General features: G+C 47.5%; 1 protein-coding gene across 1 annotated transcript in view; it reads right to left on the reverse strand.

Annotated features, from left to right (window-relative positions):
- Positions 1–23,856, reverse strand: part of ASTN1 (astrotactin 1) — a 316,035-nt gene that overhangs the window by 30,575 nt on the left and 261,604 nt on the right. Inside the window, exons 17-20 of the mRNA XM_047753485.1 lie at positions 11,623–11,891; positions 7,334–7,467; positions 3,171–3,322; positions 1,711–1,846 (exon numbers count right to left, since the gene is read on the reverse strand). Of these exons, the coding sequence (XP_047609441.1) occupies positions 1,711–1,846; positions 3,171–3,322; positions 7,334–7,467; positions 11,623–11,891 (691 nt within the window). The remainder of the gene's footprint in view (positions 1–1,710; positions 1,847–3,170; positions 3,323–7,333; positions 7,468–11,622; positions 11,892–23,856) is intronic.

The raw sequence follows: 23,856 nt of genomic DNA on the forward strand, positions 1-23,856 counted from the left end.
TCCCCTCCTGATGAAGGGCCAGACTGCCCACTCGCAGGCCAGCTGAGGAGGATCTTAAGTAAGACTTTCCTTTGTCCCACTATTATCATTTACGCCTCTCTATAATTTCCAATGCCTCTAGAGTATCATTTGTCTTTATGGATTTTACTGTCAGTGGCCTGGCCCCTTGGTTACAGCACTCTTTCCTGTATGGAAGATATTCAGCCCGAGCATCAAAGTGCATCTTGCAATCCATGCCACTCACTTTTCTAGTGCTTTTCATCCTTGAACTCTTTAGCTGTGGAAATGGAAGTGATTTATTCTGGGAACCCTCATTCTCTCCTCGTGACCTCATCTGTAAACTGTTAAATATTTTTCATACTGATGGGGTCAAAGGGTCCCAGAACTACATCCGTATGAATTCCGCCTTCACACTCCACCCCCGCCAATTTTCCCATCATGACTTAGATCCCATCACTCTCTTTCCCCACTTTTGGCGTCTTTTATGTCTGCTTCGTGCATCCTTTATGACTGTTCCCAGAGCACAGAGGGACATGGGGAAGGGCTACCAGAAAGCATAGAGCTGTTCCCAGAGCCACAATATAGGAGCTCGCTGTATTTTCTCTGAAGAAAAATGCTGACCATCTCTTACCTCTATACACTATTGACTTCAGTGCCAACAGACCTAGGTTTTTGGTTTTTCATTGTTATTGTTGTTGTTTTGCTTTTTAGTGCTGCACCTGCAGCACATGTAGATTGCCAGTCTAGGGCTCAAATCAGAGCTACAGCCACTGCTGCCAGCCTATGCCACAGCCACATCAGATCCAAGCCGCGTCTGCGACCTACCCCAGAGCTCACGGCAACACCAGATCCTTATCCCGCTGCAGGAGGACAGGGATTGAATCTGCAACCTCACGGTTCCCAGTGGGATTCCTTTCCGCTGCTCCATGATGGGAACTCGCAGATCTAGCTCTTTTTTTTTTTTTTTTTAAGGCAGGGTTCTCCTCTGACTTACAGCGTCCCCCCATTTCCCAAAGTTCACTGTTTCCTTTACTCCCTGTGGGCTTCCACCCTCCCAGCCACGTGCTGCTCATCATCACCCATCATGCCTCTTTGCCTTTGCCCTTGCCATCCCCTCAGGCTGGGGTGCATTTTCCAACATCTCACTACCTACTGAAATTCGACACCACTCAGTTCAGATGACATCTCCTCCAGTTAGAATGTATCACTTCTTTCTTTTCTTTTCCACATGCTCTCTGCTCTTTAGTCTAGCATTTATTTCATTCTGCCTGATGTTAAAGGTAATTGTTTATATATTTCCCATCTGTGCTGCAAATTCTTTTTATTTTTGTATTTTTTTTCCCCGCTTTTTAGGGCTGCATCCTTGGGATCCGAGCAACGTCTGCGACCTGCACCACAGCTCATAGCAACACCAGATCCTTAACCCGCTGAGCAAGGCCAGGGATCAAACCTGCGTCCTCATGGATTCTAGTTGGGTTCATTAACCACTGAGCCATGACGGGAAGTCCCCATGTTGCAAATTCTTTGAAGGAGGGGACTAGATTATCTCGATCCTCCCCCTCCAGTGCCTAGAAGTTTCTGTTATGCTGAGTGGGACAAGACTTGAGACACTCAACCTATTTTTTTCCAAGTCCCTAAAGGAACTCCAGTAACCAAAAGGCTGGGGGGCGCGCAGGGTAAGGGATAACTAAGCAGGTGTGTGTCACTCACATGTAGATGGTGTCGGGTTCTAGGCATCGAATGATCAGAGAGATGGTGGTGAGCTGCTTGTCCGGGACCTGAGAGGGCATCGCGCAAGGTGACTTTGCTCCGGAGATGATGTCGTCCACAAAACTCAGCACCGTTTCTGCCCCGAGGGGAAGGAATGGAACAGGCATGAGAAGGAGTCCCAGCCAAGCAATCCCTAGCGGGGAGCAACTCCATGAGAACGTCATATGAAAACCACTCGGTCCCTGCTTTTCTTAAATTCTTAGCAGGGCAAGAAGACCTAGAAGGTAATGGTCTTTACTAACTGTTTCATCTTTTTTTTTTTTTTGGTCTTTTTGCCTTTTCTAAGGTTGCTCCCGCGGCATATGGAGGTACCTAGGCTAGGGGTGGAATGGGAGCTGTAGCCGCCGGCCTACACCAGAGCCACAGCAACACGGGATCCGAGCCGCGTCTGCAACCTACACCACACAGCTCATGGCAACGCCGGATCCTTAACCCACTGAGCAAGGCCAGGGATCGAACCTGCAACCTCACAGTTCCTAGTCAGATTCGTTAACCACTGTGCCACGACGGGAACTCCCTGACTGTTCCACCTTTAACTCATCAATGTGGAGCCATTTATCCAGAATTAGATCAGCAACAACCAAGGTGAGCTGTACACCCCCCAACGGCGGTTCTGGTCAGGGGTCATTGCCAGATGTTCGCGGGACCTGTGCACATTAGCAAAGGGCCTCGGAAGATGAGGTAGCAAGCTTTCCATGCCTGAAGGCAAGGCATAGCTTTCTGAGCCTCAGTGCTAGCTTCACCAGAAGCTTTTTCCCCTGAATTAGACTGTGGACGCTGCCCTCCTGCTGGTGCCCATAGTTGAGCATCAGTTTTAGGAATGACTTAAGTTGACCTTTCCCCACGTGTAGACCATGAAGGACTAAGGCACGAAACAGTTTTCATGGGGTGTTTCCACTCCTTTAAGGCTTCCCTCTTCTAGCTAGACCTGGCAAAAGCAGTGTTTGCTTTAGAACAAGACACGTGGTAAGCACATCTGTTTCTACATGCTTTTGCCTGGATGGAGTGGGAAGTGGGGGTTATTAGCAAAGGAATTTTTTTTTTCTCTGTAATCATGGCAGTGGTTTACACAGGATTGTTTCCTAATTGTGGGTGAGGATCACCAGTGTGCTGTATGGTTGTTTCTTTGTAAGTGTGCCCAGAGGCAATGAAATGGACACCTCTTTTTCTAAACAAAAAGGAAAAACAAAATCAAAACAAGACTGTCAGATGCTCACCATGCCAACACTCTTAAAGGGAAAAGATGGCTGCTGCTGCTTCTCCCTGCCCTCCCTCATTGCCCCAGACACGGGGACCTAGGACTTGGGGAACCCGAGCCTAGTTGGGAGGCAGGACATTTCCCGTCTGTTTTCCTTCGACCCCCTGGGTCAAGGTGAGCCTGTGAGATGAGGGGTCCTCACCCGTCTCCACTTTGGAGTGGTCCATCCTGTCGGTGACCTTCTCTTGACGGATGAGATAATCTACAATCTGCACCCCGATTGGAGGCTCTGAGTGCTCCCACTCCAGGACCACGAGGGTGCTGCTGGGCTCGTGGACTGTGGAGAGTCGCAGCCTGCATGCAGACAGGAGGAAACGTGAAACGGGGGCCCAGCCGAGAGCTGTGATGTCTTCCGACAGCGCTACTGGCTGCCTTTTCAGCTGTTTTTTTTAGGGCCACAGCTGCAGCATATGGAAGTTCTCAGGCTAGGGGTCGAATTAGAGCTGCAGCTGAAGCCTACATCGGAGCCACAACAACGCTGGATCCAAGCTACATCTACAACCTGCGCCACAGCTTGTGGCAACGCCAGATCCTTAACTCACTGAGAGAGGCCAGGGATCGAACCTGCATCCTCATGGATACTAGTTGGGTTCTTAACGCACTGAGCCACAACGGGAATCCCTCTAATCTTTCTTAACCAACACCTACACTGGTCCCTTTGAGGGCCTATCTCCTCACTGGAAGTAAAAGTTCTTGAAGACCCTTAAACTCTCTATTTCATTCATCTAAGTGCCAGTTACAGATTGGAAACTTGACATATGTTGGTACATGATTGAATAGATCCTTAAACTCTATTTCATCTAAGTGCCTGCTACAGGTTGGGAACGCAGCATATATTTGTACATAAATAAATAAGCAGGTAAGTCAAAGTGCACATATTCTTACGGGGTTAGTGGATAGGGCGTTTGGAGTAGCCCTTGATAGGGTTTGAACATGACTTCTGGATTTATGCTTGAAAAACAAGAAAATGTGCCTATAATGCTCACGCCAAGACCCACTGAGGGTGGTGGCTGGGAGAGCCCCATTCACAAGGTCACAGTCAGCGCATTTCCCGTAACATTACGGGACTGCCCTGCTGGTGGAACCCTGGCTCCCCTTCTGGCTATAGGTATGCACATTAGTTCAGGTTGGAGGTCATGCTCACAGGGGACTTTCCTGGGCCAGAGAAAGTGGGACATATGTCAAGTTCTCCTCAGGGTGATGTCCTGTGTCTTTAAACTCAGGTTCTTGGCATCAGTTTCTGTCTTTGCTCTTGGGTTCCAATGAATATCCTGATTCTTGATTCCAGTCTTTCCTCGCTTTCCCCAATTCACTGTATCCTCCTATTATGTAACGTGTCCATCTCTTCTGCTCTTTGCCTCGCTGACTCATATCTCTGTACCTTGTAGAGACTCAGTAAACACGACTGACAGTCACTGGTATGGACCTTCTCATGAGCCAAGTGGTTTCAATTCTCTGCCTTGTTCTGACTCCACGTATGTGCCTTAGGCTTCTTACCTGCTTCTTGCCCCGTTTGTTCCGAGACCCTGGCTTCTGGGGCTGTTCCCAGTTTTTGCTCCTTCCAGCCTCCCTCCCTTACAGGTGTCCCTGCCATTCATCCCAGCCTTGGTCCATAGTACTTGACCACCCATAATCCTGGCCCTCTAGTCTCCCCTCGGAGGTCATTAGTCTAAAGGATCCCCAGACAACGTACTGTGGATGGATCCCACCAAAGCACTGTTCACATTCAATTCAACAAATATTTATTAAGCACCCACTACTTCTAAGAATGTGCTTGGTGTGAGGCTGCGGTGATGCATAAGCCAGCTCCAGCCCCTTCTTGTATGGAGGGGTCACTAGACAGACACGCATGTATACATGTGATTGTAATAATGTGTGATAAGGACTTTAACAAGAAATGATGGGAGGCTGTGCGAGAAACAACAAGGAATTCAACTGGTGGGAAAATAATACAAAACACATGGCCCTTAGTGGCTTCCTGTGAAGGAGTGCATAGTTTGCCTATGACATTAAAGATGGAGTAGACCCAAAACAGTGCAGATATTGACAAACTCATTAATTAGAATCATATGCAGAGTGCTATTTTGAAGAAAAAAAAGCACTAGGAAGCTTAAGTAAGTCTCTAAGCCTTTCTGAGAACTCAAATTCTGTGAAAGTATGGACTGAGGCTGGGGCCTCGACTGAGGAACAACAGTGAGCCTGATTTCCATAGGCTTGTGTAAAACTAAAACTAGAATGTGTTTCTATCTCCAACTACCAGTAAAAATTCAAGAAACTAAGGTCTGCTGCTGGAAAAAAAAAAAAAAGAAAGAAAAAACGATTAGCGTTGACGAGAAAAGTGAAATCCTTAATTGATGTGCCTATCTATGGAAATTTAGCAATGACACTTAGCAAATGCGAGTTTAGAAATGAAATCAGCTCTAGGACATTAAGAGCTGGGTCTCCTGTCCACCGGATGCTAACAGTTTGGTTGCTTCAGTGCTGTGTCAAAGGTAACTTTCTTAGCTGGGGAATCAGTCTAGAAGGATCCTCTTCCAGGAGCTCCCATTCTACCCAAAGAAAGACCTTTTACCAAGAATGAGGCTGACTTCCTTTTGACCGAAGAGGTCTAAGCCATGGCTGTAAAGAGTAAGAAGCCAAGGGCCGGTGTGTCTAAAACTCACATGGAGAAGGCCTGTAGGCAAAAGAAGACACTGGCTTGTAATGCACTCTGCCCCTGTGTTCTCCTCTTCCTCAACATGCCTCCTGCCCAGTCCTAGCCTTTGAATGCCCACCTGCGTTTCCATGGAATGGACCAGAGGGCAGTGTGCACTAAGACCAGCCTCTCCTGCTGGGTTCCTCCTGCCACCTTGCTCCCGCTAACTCAGCCCTCCCATTGCCACAGGTCCTGATCTTCCCTTTGGGCTCTCTCGGTCTCACCAATCCCTGGGGTCATGCCCTTCCCGCTTGTCCTACCAGCCCTCTTTAGCCATCACAGTGTTTCTGTGCTTCACTCCCATGGAAGATGCCACATTCTAGGCTAAAAGGGATTCCTGCCCTTTCCGTGAGCTCAGCCAGTTCTGTTCCACCTTCCTCTGAGGGGTGGAAGCTGGACCTGCTGATTCTCAGCCACCTTTGCAGCACTTTCTACTCTGCTCACCCCTCAAATGCAGATTTCCACTAACACACATCCCGACCCTCAGCTCATCCCAGTTGACAGTCACTCTGGTGCATCCTTTCTCATAGCTGCGGTTCCATTCCTCATTTCTTTGGAGCTGAGTTTGAATCTTCTTCTTTCTAGTGTGGTTGACCATCTTTGCTTCGACCACTGAGCATCTCTGCAGCTCTGCCCCACTGTCTCCAAGGCAGACCCCGAGGGAACCAACCTCCTCCTCAAACCTGGTTTTGTTTTTCTTGTTTGTTCGTTCCTTTATGTCTGCACCCACAGCATATGGACGTCCCTGCACCAGGGACTGAATACAAGCTGCAACTGTGGCAATGCTGGATCCTTAACCCACTGCGCCAGGCCGGGGATTGAACCTGTATCTCCACAGCAACCCGAGCCACTGCAGTCAGCTCTTCATCACTGTGTTATAGCAGGAACTCCCTCCTCAAACCTGCTTATCCTTTGATGCTTCTTTTCTCAGCTGTAGCCTGTTCTCCTTCCCAGCCGCTCAGGTCCTAAATCTAAACGTCTCCTTCCTTTTCACACCCACAGGCACCAAGGTCTGTTGGATCTACCCAAAGTCATCCTTCAGGGGTATCCTGGTGAAGGCCATGGCCTCTTAGCTGTGGCTCTGTTCCTGCTGTACAACCTTGGAAAAACTATTCCGTCCACCTGCATCCACTTCCTTGCCTATTAACTGGGGCTGAAAACAGTACCTAACTGCTCCACGTGGTGCCTGACACCCAGTCAAGGGTGGTTATCCGGGCTCTTGTTGATCTTCCACCATTGCAACACCATGTTTGCCCCTCTTCCAAACACACTGTCCTGCTTTCTCCACCCTCAGGGAGAAATTCAAGTGCTCCGCCCCGCGCCGAAGCCTGCACCATTCTTCAGAGTCAAACTTGACCCATCTCTCTCGACACTGCCCTTAAATGTCTCACATGCCTCTCATCAAACTACTTCTTCTCTAAAGTTAAATTAGTGCACCTGCCTCCCCCAGGCGATTGAAAGCTCCCTGAAGGCGGGTCCTGCATCGTGATTTCCTCTCTGTTCCCCAGTTCCCAGCCTACGGACTTGAAAGAGTCGACACTCATTAGTATATGTGTGCAGAGTAACGCTGGGACGTGCATGCGGGAGAAAGGCAGAGGGTGGACTCGTACACGGGCTGCGGGAGAGGCGCGCAAGTGGGCAGTCCGTCGGCTCCGAAAGCTGTGGAGTCACATCGACACCAGTCCTCGATGACATCTCCGGTCCCTGAGCACCAGAGGGAGCTCATGGTGGCCTCCAGCAAGAGCTGCAAGAGAGGGCAGAGAAAGGGTGAGCTTCATCAGGAAACCAGGGTTGGGTCACCAGAATCAAGGGCCAGGGCATCAGGGCTTGGCTTGGCCCTAAATGACTCCAGCCAGGAGGCTGTAGTACCACCTCTCTGGTTTTTCAATGCCAGGAGATTGTTTCTGGGAAAACCCTGACCTCTCAGGGCCTCTAGGGTGTCCGTCTCCTTAGAAGAACAGTGCATCCCCGTGGATGAGGGCTGTCACCTTGGATGCAAGTTTATTCCCCCTCACATCTTCCCCCATCTAAGCCACCATTCCAGAACTTGTCCCCATACACTCAGGGCGCCTGTTTTTTACCAATCTCCCCTCGGCCCAGAGTGTCTCAGTCTTTTCTCAAATGCCTCTCTGTGCATGCGTCTCTGCCCTCTTCACCCTGCCCAGTACTTCCTCTGCATGTCTTCAGCAGGCCTTGTGTCTCACTTATAATCTTTATGCAATTCTGCCTGGGGTTGTGATTATGCATTAAGCCTCTCTCTTCTTATAGAAGGTAGAAACCATATGACATGGAGGCTAAAAGCTGTGCTCTGGAGCTGTCCCCCGGGTAAGAACTCCAGCTCTGCCAACTTCTCCATGTGACCCTGGGCAAATTGCATAAACTCAAGTTTCTCGGTGGTAAAATGGGATAAAAATAGCACTTTCCTCATAAGGATGTTGTGACAATTAATGGCATAAATATATGCCAAAGGGCATGGCATCATACCTATGCTATGCTTACCTCAGTCACATATAAATAGCACGTTACATCAATAAATGCCAGCCATTGTTATTGTCTTTGAGTGACAGGGTTGGGTCTCATGCAGAAGCTTGTAAACACCACAGAGCCTAGAATAATTCTTATAGACAGTGGTTTCTCAGCAGATATTCACTATTCAATTAAAGGACAACGAGAAAAACTTCGATCAGCGAAGGAACAGAACTTGAGAGAGTGGCAGGTCCCTGGTGGGGAAGTGGGTCTTGACCCCCTTTGGGGTCCTGCTGCCCCCACCCTGGCCCAGGGTGGGAGAAAGTCTACTGGCCACAGGATGCATGGCTGTCCAAGCTAGCCAAGGTCGGGACTTTCTCTCCAGGTCAACTCAACATCTGCAGCCCCTGCGTTTCCCGGTGATTCTTCTCTCAGTTCTACGCTCACCACACCCATACATAATGGATAAATGAGAGAAATGAAACAGCCATCCTGTAACGCTGTAGGTCAAGCAATTGAAAGAAAGAAAAATTTCCTAATTTTTATTATTTTTCTCTAAAGAAAACAGCTGAACTTTCAAGTCAAGTTCATCAACCCATTCATTCCTCCATGCATTCATCATCTCGTTCATTTATTCTGCAGAATGTGTGACCACTGCAGGGCACGGGGATTCATTCCAAGGAGGACAGGAGGTGATACATGCACAATGACAGGAGGTGATACGTGCTGTAAAAGATGTATGCAAACATACAATGGGAGTTGTGTGAAGGAACACTGGGTTGGCCTGAGAGACTAAGAGAAGGTGATGTTTGAGCTGAAATTTGGAAGTAACAGTAGGAGTGTGCCAGTGGCAGTAACACGGGACAGGGTATTTTGGGGAGACGGAGTTGCGAGTCTGAAGGGCCAGAGGTAAGGGAGAAAATGAGTTGTGTTTAACGAGGTACGAGGTATTAAATTTGGGAGGGTAACAGCATAAAGTATAGAGTGGGTACAGCCTAACCATGTAAGGGAAGACAAAACTGGATCATGACCTGCCTGTGTGATGATGCGCTAAGGACTTTAGACTGTATCAATTTGATAGATTCTGCAGAGTCACTGAATTACGTTGTTGCCATATGATCAGAAGTCCATATTTGACTTGGTTTAATTAGTTAGATGACTCTGACTGGTCTAACAGGGAAACCAGCAGGAAGGCTACTGGTCATCAGTAATATTATCAGTAATAAGAAGTTAATGGGCTGATAGTACAATGGATGACTGAAATTGTTCATCTGTGACAGGAGATATAATAAAAAGAGAAGGATTTAAGGTATTTGTGGCCCTTGGTGATGGAATATCTATTAGGGACAAGACAAGTCTAGGAAGCATCTCTGGTCTGCAGTTTGGGGAGCTCAGTAGAAAAGAATGCCAGTCACTGAGATGGAGGCACAGCAGGTGTGGTTTAGGATGGACGACTGTGAGTTCAAGTTGCTGGGTTTGAGACGCCTGGCCGGTTAAATGGTTTGACCTACTTGTTTTTAAACTGCAATTGCAGACTAGACAGAAATATGGCATTAGAGATTATCTAGGCCAACAGTAGGAGAACAATGAAGCCAAGAGGGTGGAAAATTGGCCCGAAGCTCTACCAGAGACGAGGGGGTAAGAGCACACACCGAGCTCCTAACGCCCGGACTCGATCCCTCCACGTCTCCTTTGCTTCTTCACTCTTCATCTCCATTCTTTGGGAGAAAGGGCACAATGAGAAGGACAAGCAGAAGAGCCAAGAGAATGGTGAAGACGGACTACATCCAGGGAAGAAGAGAGGCAAGAAACGTGGGCTGGACTCAACTCTGGCTCAGGCCACCTTGTCTTTCTGTTTTGAAATTCACATGCTCAAAGTATGGCCACATGGAAAGTGTCTCTCAAGCCCTCTCCTGAGACCAGTATGGGGGGGCAGGGAAAGGCTAGATTCCGGCAAGCAGGGGCTCCAGAAGGGGAGTTGCTAAAGACAAAACTTCCTTCAGCTTCCTCACCTGCTAGAGATGGCAGCCCCAACTCTCCCCCTGAGCTCTTCCCTGGTCTGCAGCTTTGAAGCCCTTCCCCTAAAATGGTTCTGTGAGCAGCTTCCCGATTCTGCTGTTCCCAGGCAATTGCACAGGAGCTCTCGGGGGGCCAGCTGCAGCAGCCTTGGGTGCTCAGGGAAGTCACGGTGGGACAGGTAAGGGGAGGGCTGGGCACTGGAGTGAAGGCACTGCAGCCCTGGGTTTCCATGGTGACACAGCCCTTCCTTCCCTTCATCTTTTCAAGCCCCCCTCCAGTGGTCTCTTCTCTCCCACTTCTCTTCCCATTGTCACTTCTATCAGATTGAAGAGAAATTTGTAGGCCAGAGGAACAATTTATCTTTTTGTTCCTGTGAAAAACCTTATTTTCAAACACTCAATGAAATATCTGTGGCAGAGGCAGAGAGATGAGAGAAACACACATGCAAAATCCCTCCTGTGGGTCTGAGCATCACCTATGAAACAAACTGTGACACACCGGGTGTCCCTTAAAAGAGGAAAGAGAAAGCAATTATCACTCCACCTGGATAGACACACCTCTCAGTCAGGCAAGCAGCTCACTGCTGTGACTTGACTCTATCTTGTCCCCAAGGTGGCCTTTGCCTAGAGTCTCAGAAGTCCCACGCCCTGAGCTTTTGTGTTTTTTACTTTAGTCATTGTTGTTATATGTGTCTTGACCCACTCTGTTCTTTACGTCCTTGAGAAAATCAGAGAGCTAGGAAATGAGGGAAGTCACTGCCTTTATTCAGCTTATCCATCCGGGTGGGCTCATTTTCTCTTAGCACCTTGCGGAAGGGAGTGGCAGAGGGAGGAGGGGTGGTTGGCAATGCCATGATGCAGCTGAATAATATAAGGTGGAGAGAGCTGCACGGACATGGAGTTTTGCTAGAGTTAGAGGGATGGCCAGGAAACTAAGCCCCTCCAGGCTAAGATTGTGGATCTTTCCCTTTGGGATCTATGCCAAACATGTTCTTTCTAGTCTAGCTGCGGCTGGTCCCAGGTTTGGGCTCAGTGAGGGGAGCTGGTCCACCTTGCTTGCCAAAAGGGGGAAGTGCTGCTAAGCCTCCTCTCACGACCACCCCTGCAGCTTTGGGGACTGAATGCTGTGCCTCCCTATCGCCTTCTTCCTTCTGGCCCTCGCTGCTCAAAGACCTGTATAAATGCTGAGCTCTGACTCCTGAGTCATCACCACGGGTGCTGCGGATGCTTTGATTTGATTTAATATGCAAAAATGAAAATCTAAGCAAATTAAGTGCCTGGAGTAGCTGAACAAAAATTCTCGCTCTGAGAATTCTAGCCTGGAGCTCAGCTGACCCCGCCACCCCCTCCAGCCATTTGGAAAGTCCTCTGGTGTGGGTGACATCTCCTCAAGCCAAGAGTCCCTGGTCTCTTACCCTCTGGGTCTGGTTGTTGGTCACCAGTTCATAGATGGGGGCTGCCCTGGTCACCTCCAACAGAACTGGCTCGGCAGGGGTGTCCGGGCTGGATGTCACATGACACAGGGGGCAGGACGAGGGGCATCGTCCCTTGCTCTGGCACTCCATGCGGACTCCAGCCGCCATGCGCTTGGTGCCAGACTCTGACAGGCTGGCGATGTATTCTGGGAACGTCAGCACCTTGGGGTCTCTTTCCCGCTCCTCGGACTCGTCAGATGGGGAGTTGCCTGCCAGACACAACATGGAAAAGAAACAGGAAGATGGTGAAGCAAGGACTTGCATGGCCTCATGGTCCCTGGGTGCCGGAGTCAAATCCCTGAGAGGTCTGAAAATGTCTCTGAGAGGCTAAGAATATGATGCTGTCATCACACTAAATTTGGGGGACCCACCCTCCCAGAAACCCACAGAGGTGGCAAGCTATTTTTTAAAGCACAGAACACAATAGCTAGTGTGTGTCAATTAGCATCAAAATGGTTTTCATCATAACCACTGGTAAGATGATCAGGCCTGTACCATGAAAGTGAGATCTAGTCAAGACCCCCTTCGCCCCTTACAACAACACTCCGTGTGACTTCAGTCATTGCACCCACTTTAGAGATGAGGAAAGCGGGGCTAAGAGCCTCATGATCACACAGCAAGTTGTGAGATCTGGGGTTTGAATCCAGTTTTGTCTGATCCTAATGTCTTTAAGGCATGGGGAAGAACAGGATTTCTCTGCTTTGTTTACTAATCAATGTACTGAAGGTGGGGAGAGCACTTTGACGTTTTCAAAAAGATTTGCGCTCCAAGGCCTGAGACATGGGTCCATATGGTCCTTGATTGATGAGTAAAAGGTAGCTGGGGAAGCTCTTGGTTTATTTTTGGTGACAGACACTGGGAATGCCTACCAGAAAATAACAGTTTGTTCCCTATGGAAGAAAGGACTTCTTGATATTTCTCTTCCAAGCCTCTGCGATTTTCCATTTCACTTATTAAGTCTAAAGGAAGATAGGAGTGGAATCTGTTGACAAAAAGCTCTGGACTCGTCATAAGATCCCTGACTCTTTGTGCACAGGCGCAGTTGTGCATGCAAAACAATTTCAAAGAGATGTCTGGGCCTCTGGAAACAATGGGCAGGTAGAGAGCATCCCTCCTGGTCCTCAGGCCCGTCAAGAACATGATCCCTGATGGGCTGGATCCTTGGGGGAACTGGTTGGAAGGGTTTGCAAAGCGGTTCCAGAAGGTGATCATGAGACAAGACCTATGGCTTCAGAGCAGAGTTCTTTCTTTTGGGGTGCAGGGAGCTCTGTGATCTCCCCCTTGTTTGCTATGTAACATGAGGTGTATTGGAAGGTTCAAGAGGCATTTCAGCACCATTTTTTTCCCCCCACAGTAGCATCGTCACTATGCAGCATTTTAAAAGCAGTTCCATTGACACTGGGATTCCTGCTCGTGAAGGCGAAGACTCACTCAGAGACTGTTAAGTATGGAATATAATTTATTTCACATTTGCATTTTGCTTAATAACGGATCAAAGTTGAGTTCAAGCCCTTGCTAGGTTATGAGAGAAGAGCATAACTGCACACCCCAAAACCGAGAATTAAGATATCAAATAAGAGCCCCAGGAGCCCACACCAGCTAACCCCGAGAGTACACACACTCTCGGTCATGTGTACATCTTGACTGACATTCAGGCTCACACAACTCATGGCTGGGAGTGTTCATAAAGTGGCCACGATCTGGCAAGACGCTCCTCACCCAGCCCCTGGGCAGGCCTCCCATCTTCTTCAACAGGCTGTATGGACTGGGCAGGAATAAGTGGGGGTGGCGTGAGAGCACTGCATCCTCGATGTGATCTCTAGAAAACCAGGTCCTCATTCATCATCAAGGAAGTAAATGAAATAAAAAAAAAATCAGTAGCAATATCACACTTCTTTTCAAGATAGGGCTTAAAAGCTCTGGATCTCTTGCTGGCCCGCACACCCCATCCCGCAGATGCATTTCATCATCCGTCCCACCCATAGTCCTCTCAACCTCCCGGCTGGGAAAGTACTCAATAAAAGAGGCTGGGAAAAGGGTTTCTACGCAGTGACCACTAGATGGCGACATCAAGTCTAAAATAACTTCGGTGAGAGGACAGACGGTGTAATAAATTCCGCGTGGCTAATTTGGCACACCAGAAAAGAAACTTAAAGAAAAGGAACACCTGGCTACTTAAAAAAAAAAATGGGATGACACAATTTTCTTTCAATCAAATAATGAAAAATTGAGCAAAACTATTCCATAACATTTAGCTTGAGAAAAACACAGGGTGAAGGATGCAAGATAATGGTGGGACGGATAAAGAAGGGAAAATAAAAATCCCCTTAATATCCCTCACATAGAGTATACTTTACTTCAAGGAGGAAATAATACGCCATCAAATTTCCTTTCTCTCACGTTTAATCCCAATAACCCAAGACTCCTCACATCCTATATACACAGCCATATGTATAACACAGAGCCCTATCTATTCATCACCTACGGTACCAGCTGACAGACAGTCTTGGCCACTAGAGGGCACTGCAACCCCAAACACAGTGCTGTTGAGTGCCAGCCTCCAGACTCCTGTGCTCCATCATTAGGGCTTGTAAAAGCTGTGAACATTTGAAGGGCTTCTCCCTTTGTTACCGTCTTCTGCCTCTCTCAATTAAAATCAAGACGCAACTAATCCCCCTCAACATCCTTCAGCCCTGGATTGGTGCAAAGGTGGGAAGAAGAGAAGCTTGGGAAGGGGGTTACAGGAAAAGATGGGAGCGGGCACCAAACTCTTATTTTCATCGGAGTTATTTTTTCCTTCTCCTGAAAATATTCAGGCTCACACAGAGCAGGCTCTGCTGGAGGCCAAGACGAACTGGCCCTCTGGTCCCCTCATCATGCAGGATGGAGCTGTCTAGAGAGGAGTGAGATTTACACAGAAGTAATGAGCAGCTAACTCCCCAAAGCCATCTATTCAGGCTCCAGCGAAGAATAGAGATGTGTGTATGAGAGAGATTTTTCAAAAAGGAAATGCATTTTCCATGCGCAGTTAAAGATACAATTGGGAAATACTCCTTAAAATGATGGAGTCCGGTGGTGAAAGCCCAGATAAATCTCCTTTTGCCCAAAGAGAGCACCAATAACCATCGTGTCTGTGGCAAGTGAAAGAGTAATTCGAATCTTAAAAGCTTCAGGAGAGTCTGATCTTTGACATGGGCATTTAACCCCTGCTCGGTGCTGGAGCGGGCGGTACAGAGGTCTGTGTGTGGCGAGCTGCAGGGCAGGGAATCTGCTTTAGTTCTTCATGGTTCAATGGCCGCCTTCCTCCACCGCCCACTCCAGTGACTGCCTTGTCTTACTTCTTCCCTCTTCTGCCCTCTCCATCCTGGGGAGGAATGCTCCAATAACCTGAAACACTATATTGTCTCTTCACAAATATTCCATTTCAACAAACACACAGTCTCTGGAAAGAGGAAATAAGCTACAACTATGGTCTTAAAAGATACTCAAGTGTGACTCCCACCCCCTGCTACCCCTATGGGCAAAATTCACCCCACTGCTCTCAGGGGAGGCTTTGGGGTCCTCATGACACTTTGCTTTCTTACAAGTAGAAGAACAGACAACCTGGAATGTCGTTAACAACCCCAACACTGCAAAGCATTTTGCAAATACAGTTTGCTATAAATAAATGCCATTTGCTTTAGGCTAAATCTGTATCCTACAGCACACAGTGGATGAATTTCCCCAATAGAATTTCACGGTATGAGATTACTGGCATCCTCAATGTTCAAAATCTCTTTGTGGATGTGCCTCTGGCCTTAGGCATGTACCTACTGACCCACCTAGACTTAGGAGCATAGGAGGATGATAAAAGTGACTGACCCATCCTCATGCAGGGTCTGCTCTGCTGGGAGAAGCTGACAGGTCATGAAGGTGAATTCGCTGTTATGAAGTAAATTGGTACAATTCCTATAGGATTCTGGGCCAGCTTAAGAATCTCTCTCCTGAGTTGGTGCCCAAGGCGATGAGATGCTAATGACATCACAGCTAGAGCTACAGAGGTAGTTCATTAGACAGCAAAGAAATCCTATGCAAACACATCAGATCTCAGCTTTTGGAGACAGCCTAGGATCCACAGGAAAGAAGGCTTGATGTGGGGTAAGTGAAGCCGGGCCATGGGCACCCTATAACTCACTGACACCCCGATTTCCAGGTCCTACTGCCACGCCAGTCTCCTGTTCAACCAGAATGCCTGGTGTTACCAGAATTCACATTTCTGCCCAGGCACCCAGGTTCAAATCAGCCTCTCGGAGAGTTTAATCATGTCTGTGGAAAGAGAGGGTCAGATTGCTCTGGATAGCCTTAAACTGAACTCCCAGACCTGCCACGGGACCTGCTTTGAGATTCGAGCAAACTACGATGGATTAATAACCAGAGGCAAGTGGACAGGGCATAACGTGGCCACTTCCCTCTACACCTGGATATGAAGAATGAGCGCCCCGGGGTCAGGGACTGTGGCTTCTGCATGTTTGCGATTGCTTTCTCTGGTTTAGGTGTGGATATCTACGTCCATATCCATCTCTAGGTATGCATATCTATATATCCATGGACTATATACAGTTTTGGAGGGGGGAGGGGAGTGAATGCAATAAGTCATGACCATAGATTTCAATCTTCAAAACAAGGCAAACGTAAAGAATAAAACCAAAGCCTCTGTAAACAGTCTCTAGCCCCTTCCTAAAGCTTCAAACCATCAAGGAGAAAGAACAAAAGCCTTATCCGATGACAGCCAAGACTGTTTCCCCAGGTATAGCAGAACCTTAATATGCTTGCTTGGAAATCCATTTGAAGGATCAACAGGCACCCGCGACTCAACATGACCCAAACCACAGTCGTCGCTTCCCCACGCCCTCCCCAGCACCCTGCTTCTTCTCTTGCAGGTCCTCAACCTCCTCATTGCTGAGCAGAAGTCCTGGCTTCGTTTGGAGTTCTTTCCTGCTGGCCCCATCAGTCTTAGGTCTATTCACTTTACCTCCCTCAAACCACCCGCTTCTCTGCAAGGTCCGAGTCAGACTGCCTGGGTTTGATTTCTAACCTTACCACTTGAAGCTGTGTGATTTGGGAGATGTTTCCTGACTGTTCTGTGCCTGGGCTTTCTCATATATAAAAAGGAGATGGTAACTGATGGGATTTAGTCAGGGTATGGTAGGGTCCGCGAAGAGTGCTGGTGAGTACATGGTGAGCAGTCTCTAATATTAATGATTCTCACAACGTCTGTCAATTTACCTAGCCTGCGTTGCACCATCAAACGGTGGGATCCCTGAGGGGCAAAATTATGTCCTGGTCGCCACTCTGATATCTCACAGTGCCTAATATGTAATGTAACATTCGACAATTCATTAAACAAATATTTATCAAATGCCTGCAAATGTTTGCCCAATTAATACATCATTTTCAGCGACTGTATATAAAGTGACTGCTCTCTGGGTTCTGCAGGTATCAACTAGACACTCTGGGTTTAAATTCATTTCTTGCCCTGCCGTCCTGGGTTCTCTTGAGATTTCTTAATTTTCTTCTAAGAAGCAGGAGCTCAATTCAAAGGGAGTTCCACAACTTCCAGGTACAAACAGGAATTGGTCAGAGAAAAGCTTAGCTGCTAAGATTTGAGGCAATATTGCAAAAATCTATCCTGCAAATTTCGAAAGCAGGCACATGCATCACAAAGGCTATTAATGCGCGTTGGGTGATCACCTTGGGATTTAAGGGTTTAAGCTTCAGAAAAGGAGTAGACAATTATGCTGGAAAGCAGACAGTGGGAAATGTGAGAAAGTTGTGGCCACAAAGGTCACCACATGGCAAAAGGGCACTATGTTGTCCTGGGCCTGTAAGGCCATGGGACCTGGTAGCTGAGGTGCAGGTGCATCTCTGTGGGCTTCTAGGCATCTCTGAGAGCTGAGGGATAGCGTTGTGCTGGGATTCAGTATCACTGGGTCCACTTCACCAACAAACAAGGTGGCGGCTATGACCGCAAGAGACAGAGGCATTCTGGACCCCAAGGAGGTTCATGGGAATGAAACATGAAAACCGGCATCAGAGGAAGCACATCTTTCTTTGGGGATTAAATACTGGACAACTATCCAACAGCTTCAGAAACAGCCCCAGTTCCAAAGAGAAATAGTCTTGTCCTTTCTTACAAACAAATCCACAATTTAAAAAAAAAAAAAACAAACCAACAGAAATCCTTTGTCAGGATGTATCCTTTATGTTCTAAAATTAAATGTACATTAACAGATACAAACTACTAAGTATAAAATGAAAGATACGGGGATGTAATGCAAAACAACAAAAAATAAAATTAAAGTAACAGCACACTTTAGATCCAATTCTTTGGCGTCCCTTCAGAAAAGTTCCTGGAACTAGCAGACGGTCTTTGTTATAAGCATGAGCAGCATGTCTGGGTGTGGTGATGTCCAGGATAATAATTACTGGTTATCGAACACCCACTGGGCACCTCAGCAAAGCACCATTAATGGGAGTGTTCAAGAAAAGGCATCTTCTGAAAAACTGAATTTTTCATTTAACTGGTACTTGACCAGAAAATGGTGACGTTTCTGTCAATCCCTGTTGACATTTTTCTTCTCTAAAAATGCAGTTTCTCAATTTTCTGCCTCCCTCTTGAAGCACTGCCTACCAAAGAGAATGAAACCTTTCCCCAAGGCACCAGCAGGTGACGATTTTGTTCATCGGTTATGACTATGCAGATGTGGAGGCTGTAGGAGAGAGAAATAAAATGGTATCCATTCCCCAAATGGCTCTTAAACAGTTGAGCAATACCATAAGGTTACATTTTCTTAAGACTGCCCCCCCTCTTAATGGGCATGTTGTCAAACAAATAACCGCCCGGTTGAGGCTCCTGGCTCAGTAGGTTCATGAGAAATCGAAGCGGCAGTGCTTTGTCTTGGCCAAAATTGTTAGTCAGCCTTGACGTGGGAACAATTAAATTTCACAACAAATCAATTAACTGGCCAAAGTCTCCATAGGCCTCTGTTTGATCAGTAACAGTGACATTCCATTTGGGACGAGAGGTTGAGTCCAAGAAATAGCCAAGGCAGCAATCGAGAAAAACACAGCCTTTGCCTAGCCGTGACCCCAAGTACACGCCCTTTTTAATCTTAAACTTAGTGTGAAAAGGAAAAAAATGAAGACAGAAGAGTGATGCAACCACCGCTTTAAAAATGCCTGAAAATGCAACTCTAAATAGTCCATGCATCTCAAGAGGAACACTGATAAAAGCCGAGAATTTCTAGGAAGCCCTAAAGCTTCTGCTACAAAAAGGAGCTCTTCTAATCAGCGAGACTGCCAGTCCCCAGTGGGCCAGAAGCGGCCTCTGTTTTGTTGGATGTCGTGGCTCTCGCCCAATGCCCCGCACTCAATTAAGCGTTCAACAAACACACAGAGGTGGAAAGAAGCAAGGCAATTTTAGCTCTTTCTAGTCTCTGCCTGCAGTTCCTCGAGGCTGCAACCCAAAGCTTCATTTGGATTCGTCATAAAGGCCAGACTAGAAAAGCTCAGGTGGCTCAGAGTGATGACCTGGAAGCGCTTCCTCCCTGCGCACGTGGGAGCGCTGTGGCTGCCCCGCCGGTACCATTCCTGGCTCTAAAAATATCTGCCTTTATTTCCTTTCTCTCTCTCACGCTCTTTCTCTCCCTTCCTTTTGTCCTTCTTTCTCTTTTCTTTCCCTTCCCCTTTTCCTTCTTCCTTTTCCTTCCATTCTTCCTTTCCCTCTTCCTTTTTTCCCTTTCCTTTCTTTCCCCTTCCTTCCTTCTTTCCTTTCCTTCCTTTTCTTTCCCTTCCCCTTTCTTTCTTTCCCTTCTTCCTTTTCTTTCCATTCTTCCCTTCTCTCTCTTCCTTTCCTTTCCTTCCTTCTTTCTTTCTCTTTCGCTTCCTTCCTACTTTCCTTCCTCGCTCCCTTCCTCCTTTCCCCATTTACATAGATAGAGAGCATTCTGTGCCCTTCCTCCTACTGGTACCTTGTGCCTGTGTCCAGAGGGGTACCTACTACACTTTTTGAGGGGACACTACTCAACCCACTGCACTGTCCATAGCCTTTAACATTGTGACAATGACCTGTCAGACCTCCCCTGACCCACAGCCAATGATGACTCATTTGCCGGCCACTTGGGAGCTGGCCATTCCTCCCCTCAACTTCCTTCCAGGGCCCACTGGCAACAGGGAGAGGGAAGAAGTTTCTAGCTCTGTCAAAGTCCCTGATCCGGCCACAGCTGTGTGCAGCTTCTTGTCAACATCAAAATAAACCTGACATAGAGATTCAGAGTCACAGCCTTCTGGGTGCACAGAGCTGCACTGGACTACCCCTGCTGATGCACTACAGACAGAGCAGCAGGGGGTGGGGTGAGGCTGGGGGAGATGCAAAAACAGGAGCACCTACGGGATGCGTGCTTTTCAAATCTCCATCAGATGGAAAAGTGCAGGTGGCGAGTGCGCATGCTCAGTGGGCCACCAGGCTTGAGCCTCCCGCCCTTAATCTGGAGATTAAGGCTCTTTTTCCCCCCAGGCCTTGTCCTCCTGTCTTGACTGAGAGGAGAAGCCAAGTGTGTACCCTGAGACCACTCAGAGGAAGGTGCCTCCCTCTTTCCTGGTCCTCCCCAAGGAGCCAGAAAAACATAGAGAATAGCCCAGGGACAAGCAGAGGGAGAAGACTGTCATAGAAACAGAAGGTGCAGAGGAATGGGAGCTCCCAGCACCAGCTTTGGCCTCTGCCTTGAGGGCTCCGTGGCGGCCTCTCTGAGCTTCCGGCTGTATCCAAAGTGAAATGAATGATGCTTGCCTCTGCCTACTGTGTGGCATTATTTCTCAGCTAGGGGGTGCCCGCGCGTCTCTTGAGCTCTGCAAGAACCACCAGCCCAGCAACACTCCCTTTGTGACTCCATCTACCCATTACTCCATTTAGTCTATTTCCTCTCCTATCAGCTCCAACTCCTATCTCATCACCTCTTTTCCTTGTGGCATCAAACCTGGACAGGAGCAGCAGAGTCTGGGGGCAACCCTTGCAAAATGTGACTTGGTGAAACTGACACATAAACATTACTTGCATTGTCTCCACATTGCAGAAACTCGGCAGTACAGTGTGTGTACAGAGTGGGGTGTGTGTGTGTGTGTGTGTGTGTGTGTGTGTGTGTAGCCAGGATACTAGCCTGAGTTACACGCAGGTGGAAGTCCACACTAAGATTCCATGCCTTGCTGAGATGCTGCAAGAGCTCGCTTATAAATATCTTTAACTACCAAATGGTCTAGAAATTTTTAATAAAAATATTATTCAATAATAATACTATGCCAACCGGCAAGGGAGTGTTGTAATGGTCTCCGTTTTCCTCTTGATACTCACCTGGCTTCTGTTTTGCAAATGAATTTGGATGTTAAATTCTTTTGCTGCCTTGACCAATTTATTCTGCATATTAACTACATACGACAGGACTTAAAGTCCGTTACCACTTAGCTTTGCCTCACTAAAATTTATGCCGCTTTCCTGCCCATTGGAGCCACCAGCTCAAATAGATGGTGACTCCTGGTGGTGATTTTGGATTCTGCACAAGTCCCTCACCTCTTGGTCCGCTACTCTTGGGTTTAAAGTGTGCTGAGTGGGCCAGGCTCTTTTCATCTCTCGGTGACCCAGGGACCCATGCGCTCTGTTCTCAGACTCTGGTCTCTGTGGCTGCCTGGCTGCCTGTCCAACCTTTTTTTTTTTTTTCTTTTTTTCTTTTTTTAATGTCTTTTTTGCTGTTTCTAGCTAGGGCCACTCTCACGGCATATGGAGGTTCCCAGGCTAGAACAAGGAGCATTTCAGGAGAATGAGGTCTATGTCCCTCTTAACAGCCCCATGTTAAAGTTCTATTATTCTGCGACCTGACCTTCTCAGAATTTCCTTAAATCAGAGGGGCGGAGCTGGGGGTATACATTTCAATGGACACACCAAATGATTCTGACTTCAGAGAACATGTTGGGATTCTCCACCCTGAACAAGAGTCCGTTTCCCTTGTAAATATTGTCAGCAGGCTTTTTAAAAATTCTACAACCAACCCTACCTAATATGTAAAAGAAATCAAATTTGGAAACAAGCTCCTTAGGCATTTAACATCATGACCTTTTGGTAAAAATAAACAACTCTATTGTTCTTGAAGCCATTCAAGCATCTACTCAGAGCCCCAGGGCACAAGTAGCCCAATTTGAAACCTACTAATTCAGAGTCTGATGACACTGGCCTGAACGTTTCCAGAAGTAACTCAGCCAAGAGGACCACATGCTGGCCCTGAGAAGGGTACTGCCCCAAGGAGCAGATTCCAGCACTAGCCCCCTTAGTCACTGTGCATCCTGGATTTTGCTAGACAGAAAGCATTATGTGGTCAGTCTTACTTTAGGTGTGTAATACTGAAGGTCAGAGGTTTTATACTCTTGACTGAAAAATAGATCTACTCAAGCAGGCATGTTCATCTCATGCAGAAAGGATTTCATGGAGAAGTGAAAAGAAAGCAACACCTAAGCAGATCCATTCGGGGCGACGACAAAACCAAGGGGCAGCTATAGAAGCCAGATCTATTGCTCTCCTTCAGACAAGGACTAAATGGTGTGTCTATATTCCATTATTAACTTGTCTCACTCAAATACCATAAAGGCAGCTTTATCATTACACCCAACCAAGGTGGCGCTGTGATTTGAGGTTACTTTCCTGAACTCTTCTAACAGCAAGAGATACTGAAACAACTACAAATGTCAACATGACATAACTGTGTGGTTTCTGCACAGGGCCCCGCCAAGGAAGGAGGAGCTGTTCCTGGTGTAGCAGGCCGCCAATCAAGATAGCCATCTTGTCACTTGGCCTGTTAAAAACAAGGTCCCTTTAGGGTTTCACTCCCTTTCATGCACACACACAGTTTTTTTTTTAAATAAGGAGGCATGGAGTTCCTGCTGTGGCACGGTGGCTTAAGAAGCCGACTGCAGCATCTTGGGTCGCTGCAGAGGGATGGGTTTGATCCTATTAACCCAGCACAATGGGTTAATAGGATCAGGCATTGTAGCAGCTGCAGCGTAGGTTGCAGCTGTGGCTTGGATTCAAGCCCTGGCTCAGGAACTCCCATATGCCAAGTGTGTGGGCAAGAAAGAAAAGAAAGGGAAAGAAACTACTGGACAACAATTGATGGGAAGCAGCAACAGTCACGACAGCAAACATCTGGCCAGTCCAACCAGGCCCCACTTGGCCACTGGGCCAGCAGAAGCTTCCACACCCAAAGGTGCAGAAAGACACCATCTACGAAGAAGTCAGAGTGTCTGGGACCCTTGAGTTTGGACCCCTAGTCAAGTGGGAACGCAGATGTCTGGTCCTAGAATTGAAGAGGAAGGCCAGAGAGGGGCAGCAGTGAGAGACCAGGCCACCATCTCAGCTGGCAAAGACCCCTGTTCACCTAGAATTCCTTATCTGATGAATGGGGCTTTTAGGCCCAGATTTAAATTCAGAGCTCTGAGACTTATCATAATGCTTAACCTCCTCGGGCTGAAGTTTCCCTATCTGCAAAATGGGTTTGTAACAAAACTTACCTCCTAGGATTGTTCTGAGATTAGATGGAAAAACTACATGGAAATCTCTTAGCATCACCTCTGGCATCTTAACTTTCAACCACAGCCGTTGTTCACCATCCTAACTCCATGGCCTAGTATAATCATCGTTCTCAATAAATATATAATAAATTTTAAAAATGGATGCTCAAAAACAAAACAAGCTTTTCAATGAGCTAGAGAGAAAAGAACAGTACTCAAAAAGCACTCAAAATGCTTGGTAATAAGGACTAAACTTGCAGGTTCCAGATCTGCAGGAACTTAACCCACCAATGTGCATGTACCTAGCACAGGGATCCTACATAGTAAAGGGATCAGAAGTCCTCCACATGGTGTGGAATCAAAACCAGGATTGAGGAAGCCTCCAAGACTTTCCCCCCTCAGGAAGCCAGTCCAGACCTCTGACAGCACGGGGCTACCTGCCTGAGATGGCAGGAGGGAGCAGAGACAGAGTATGTCTGACTCCCTGGCTTCGGTAGTAGAGCCACAAAGTCCCCAAGAGGGGGGACTTAGTTTGTGACAACATGCTTCTGTGTACAGGTTTGATGCATGACATCAATCAAAAGC

Source organism: Phacochoerus africanus, chromosome 11 (genome assembly GCF_016906955.1).
Source record: "Phacochoerus africanus isolate WHEZ1 chromosome 11, ROS_Pafr_v1, whole genome shotgun sequence".
Taxonomy (NCBI): domain Eukaryota; kingdom Metazoa; phylum Chordata; class Mammalia; order Artiodactyla; family Suidae; genus Phacochoerus; species Phacochoerus africanus.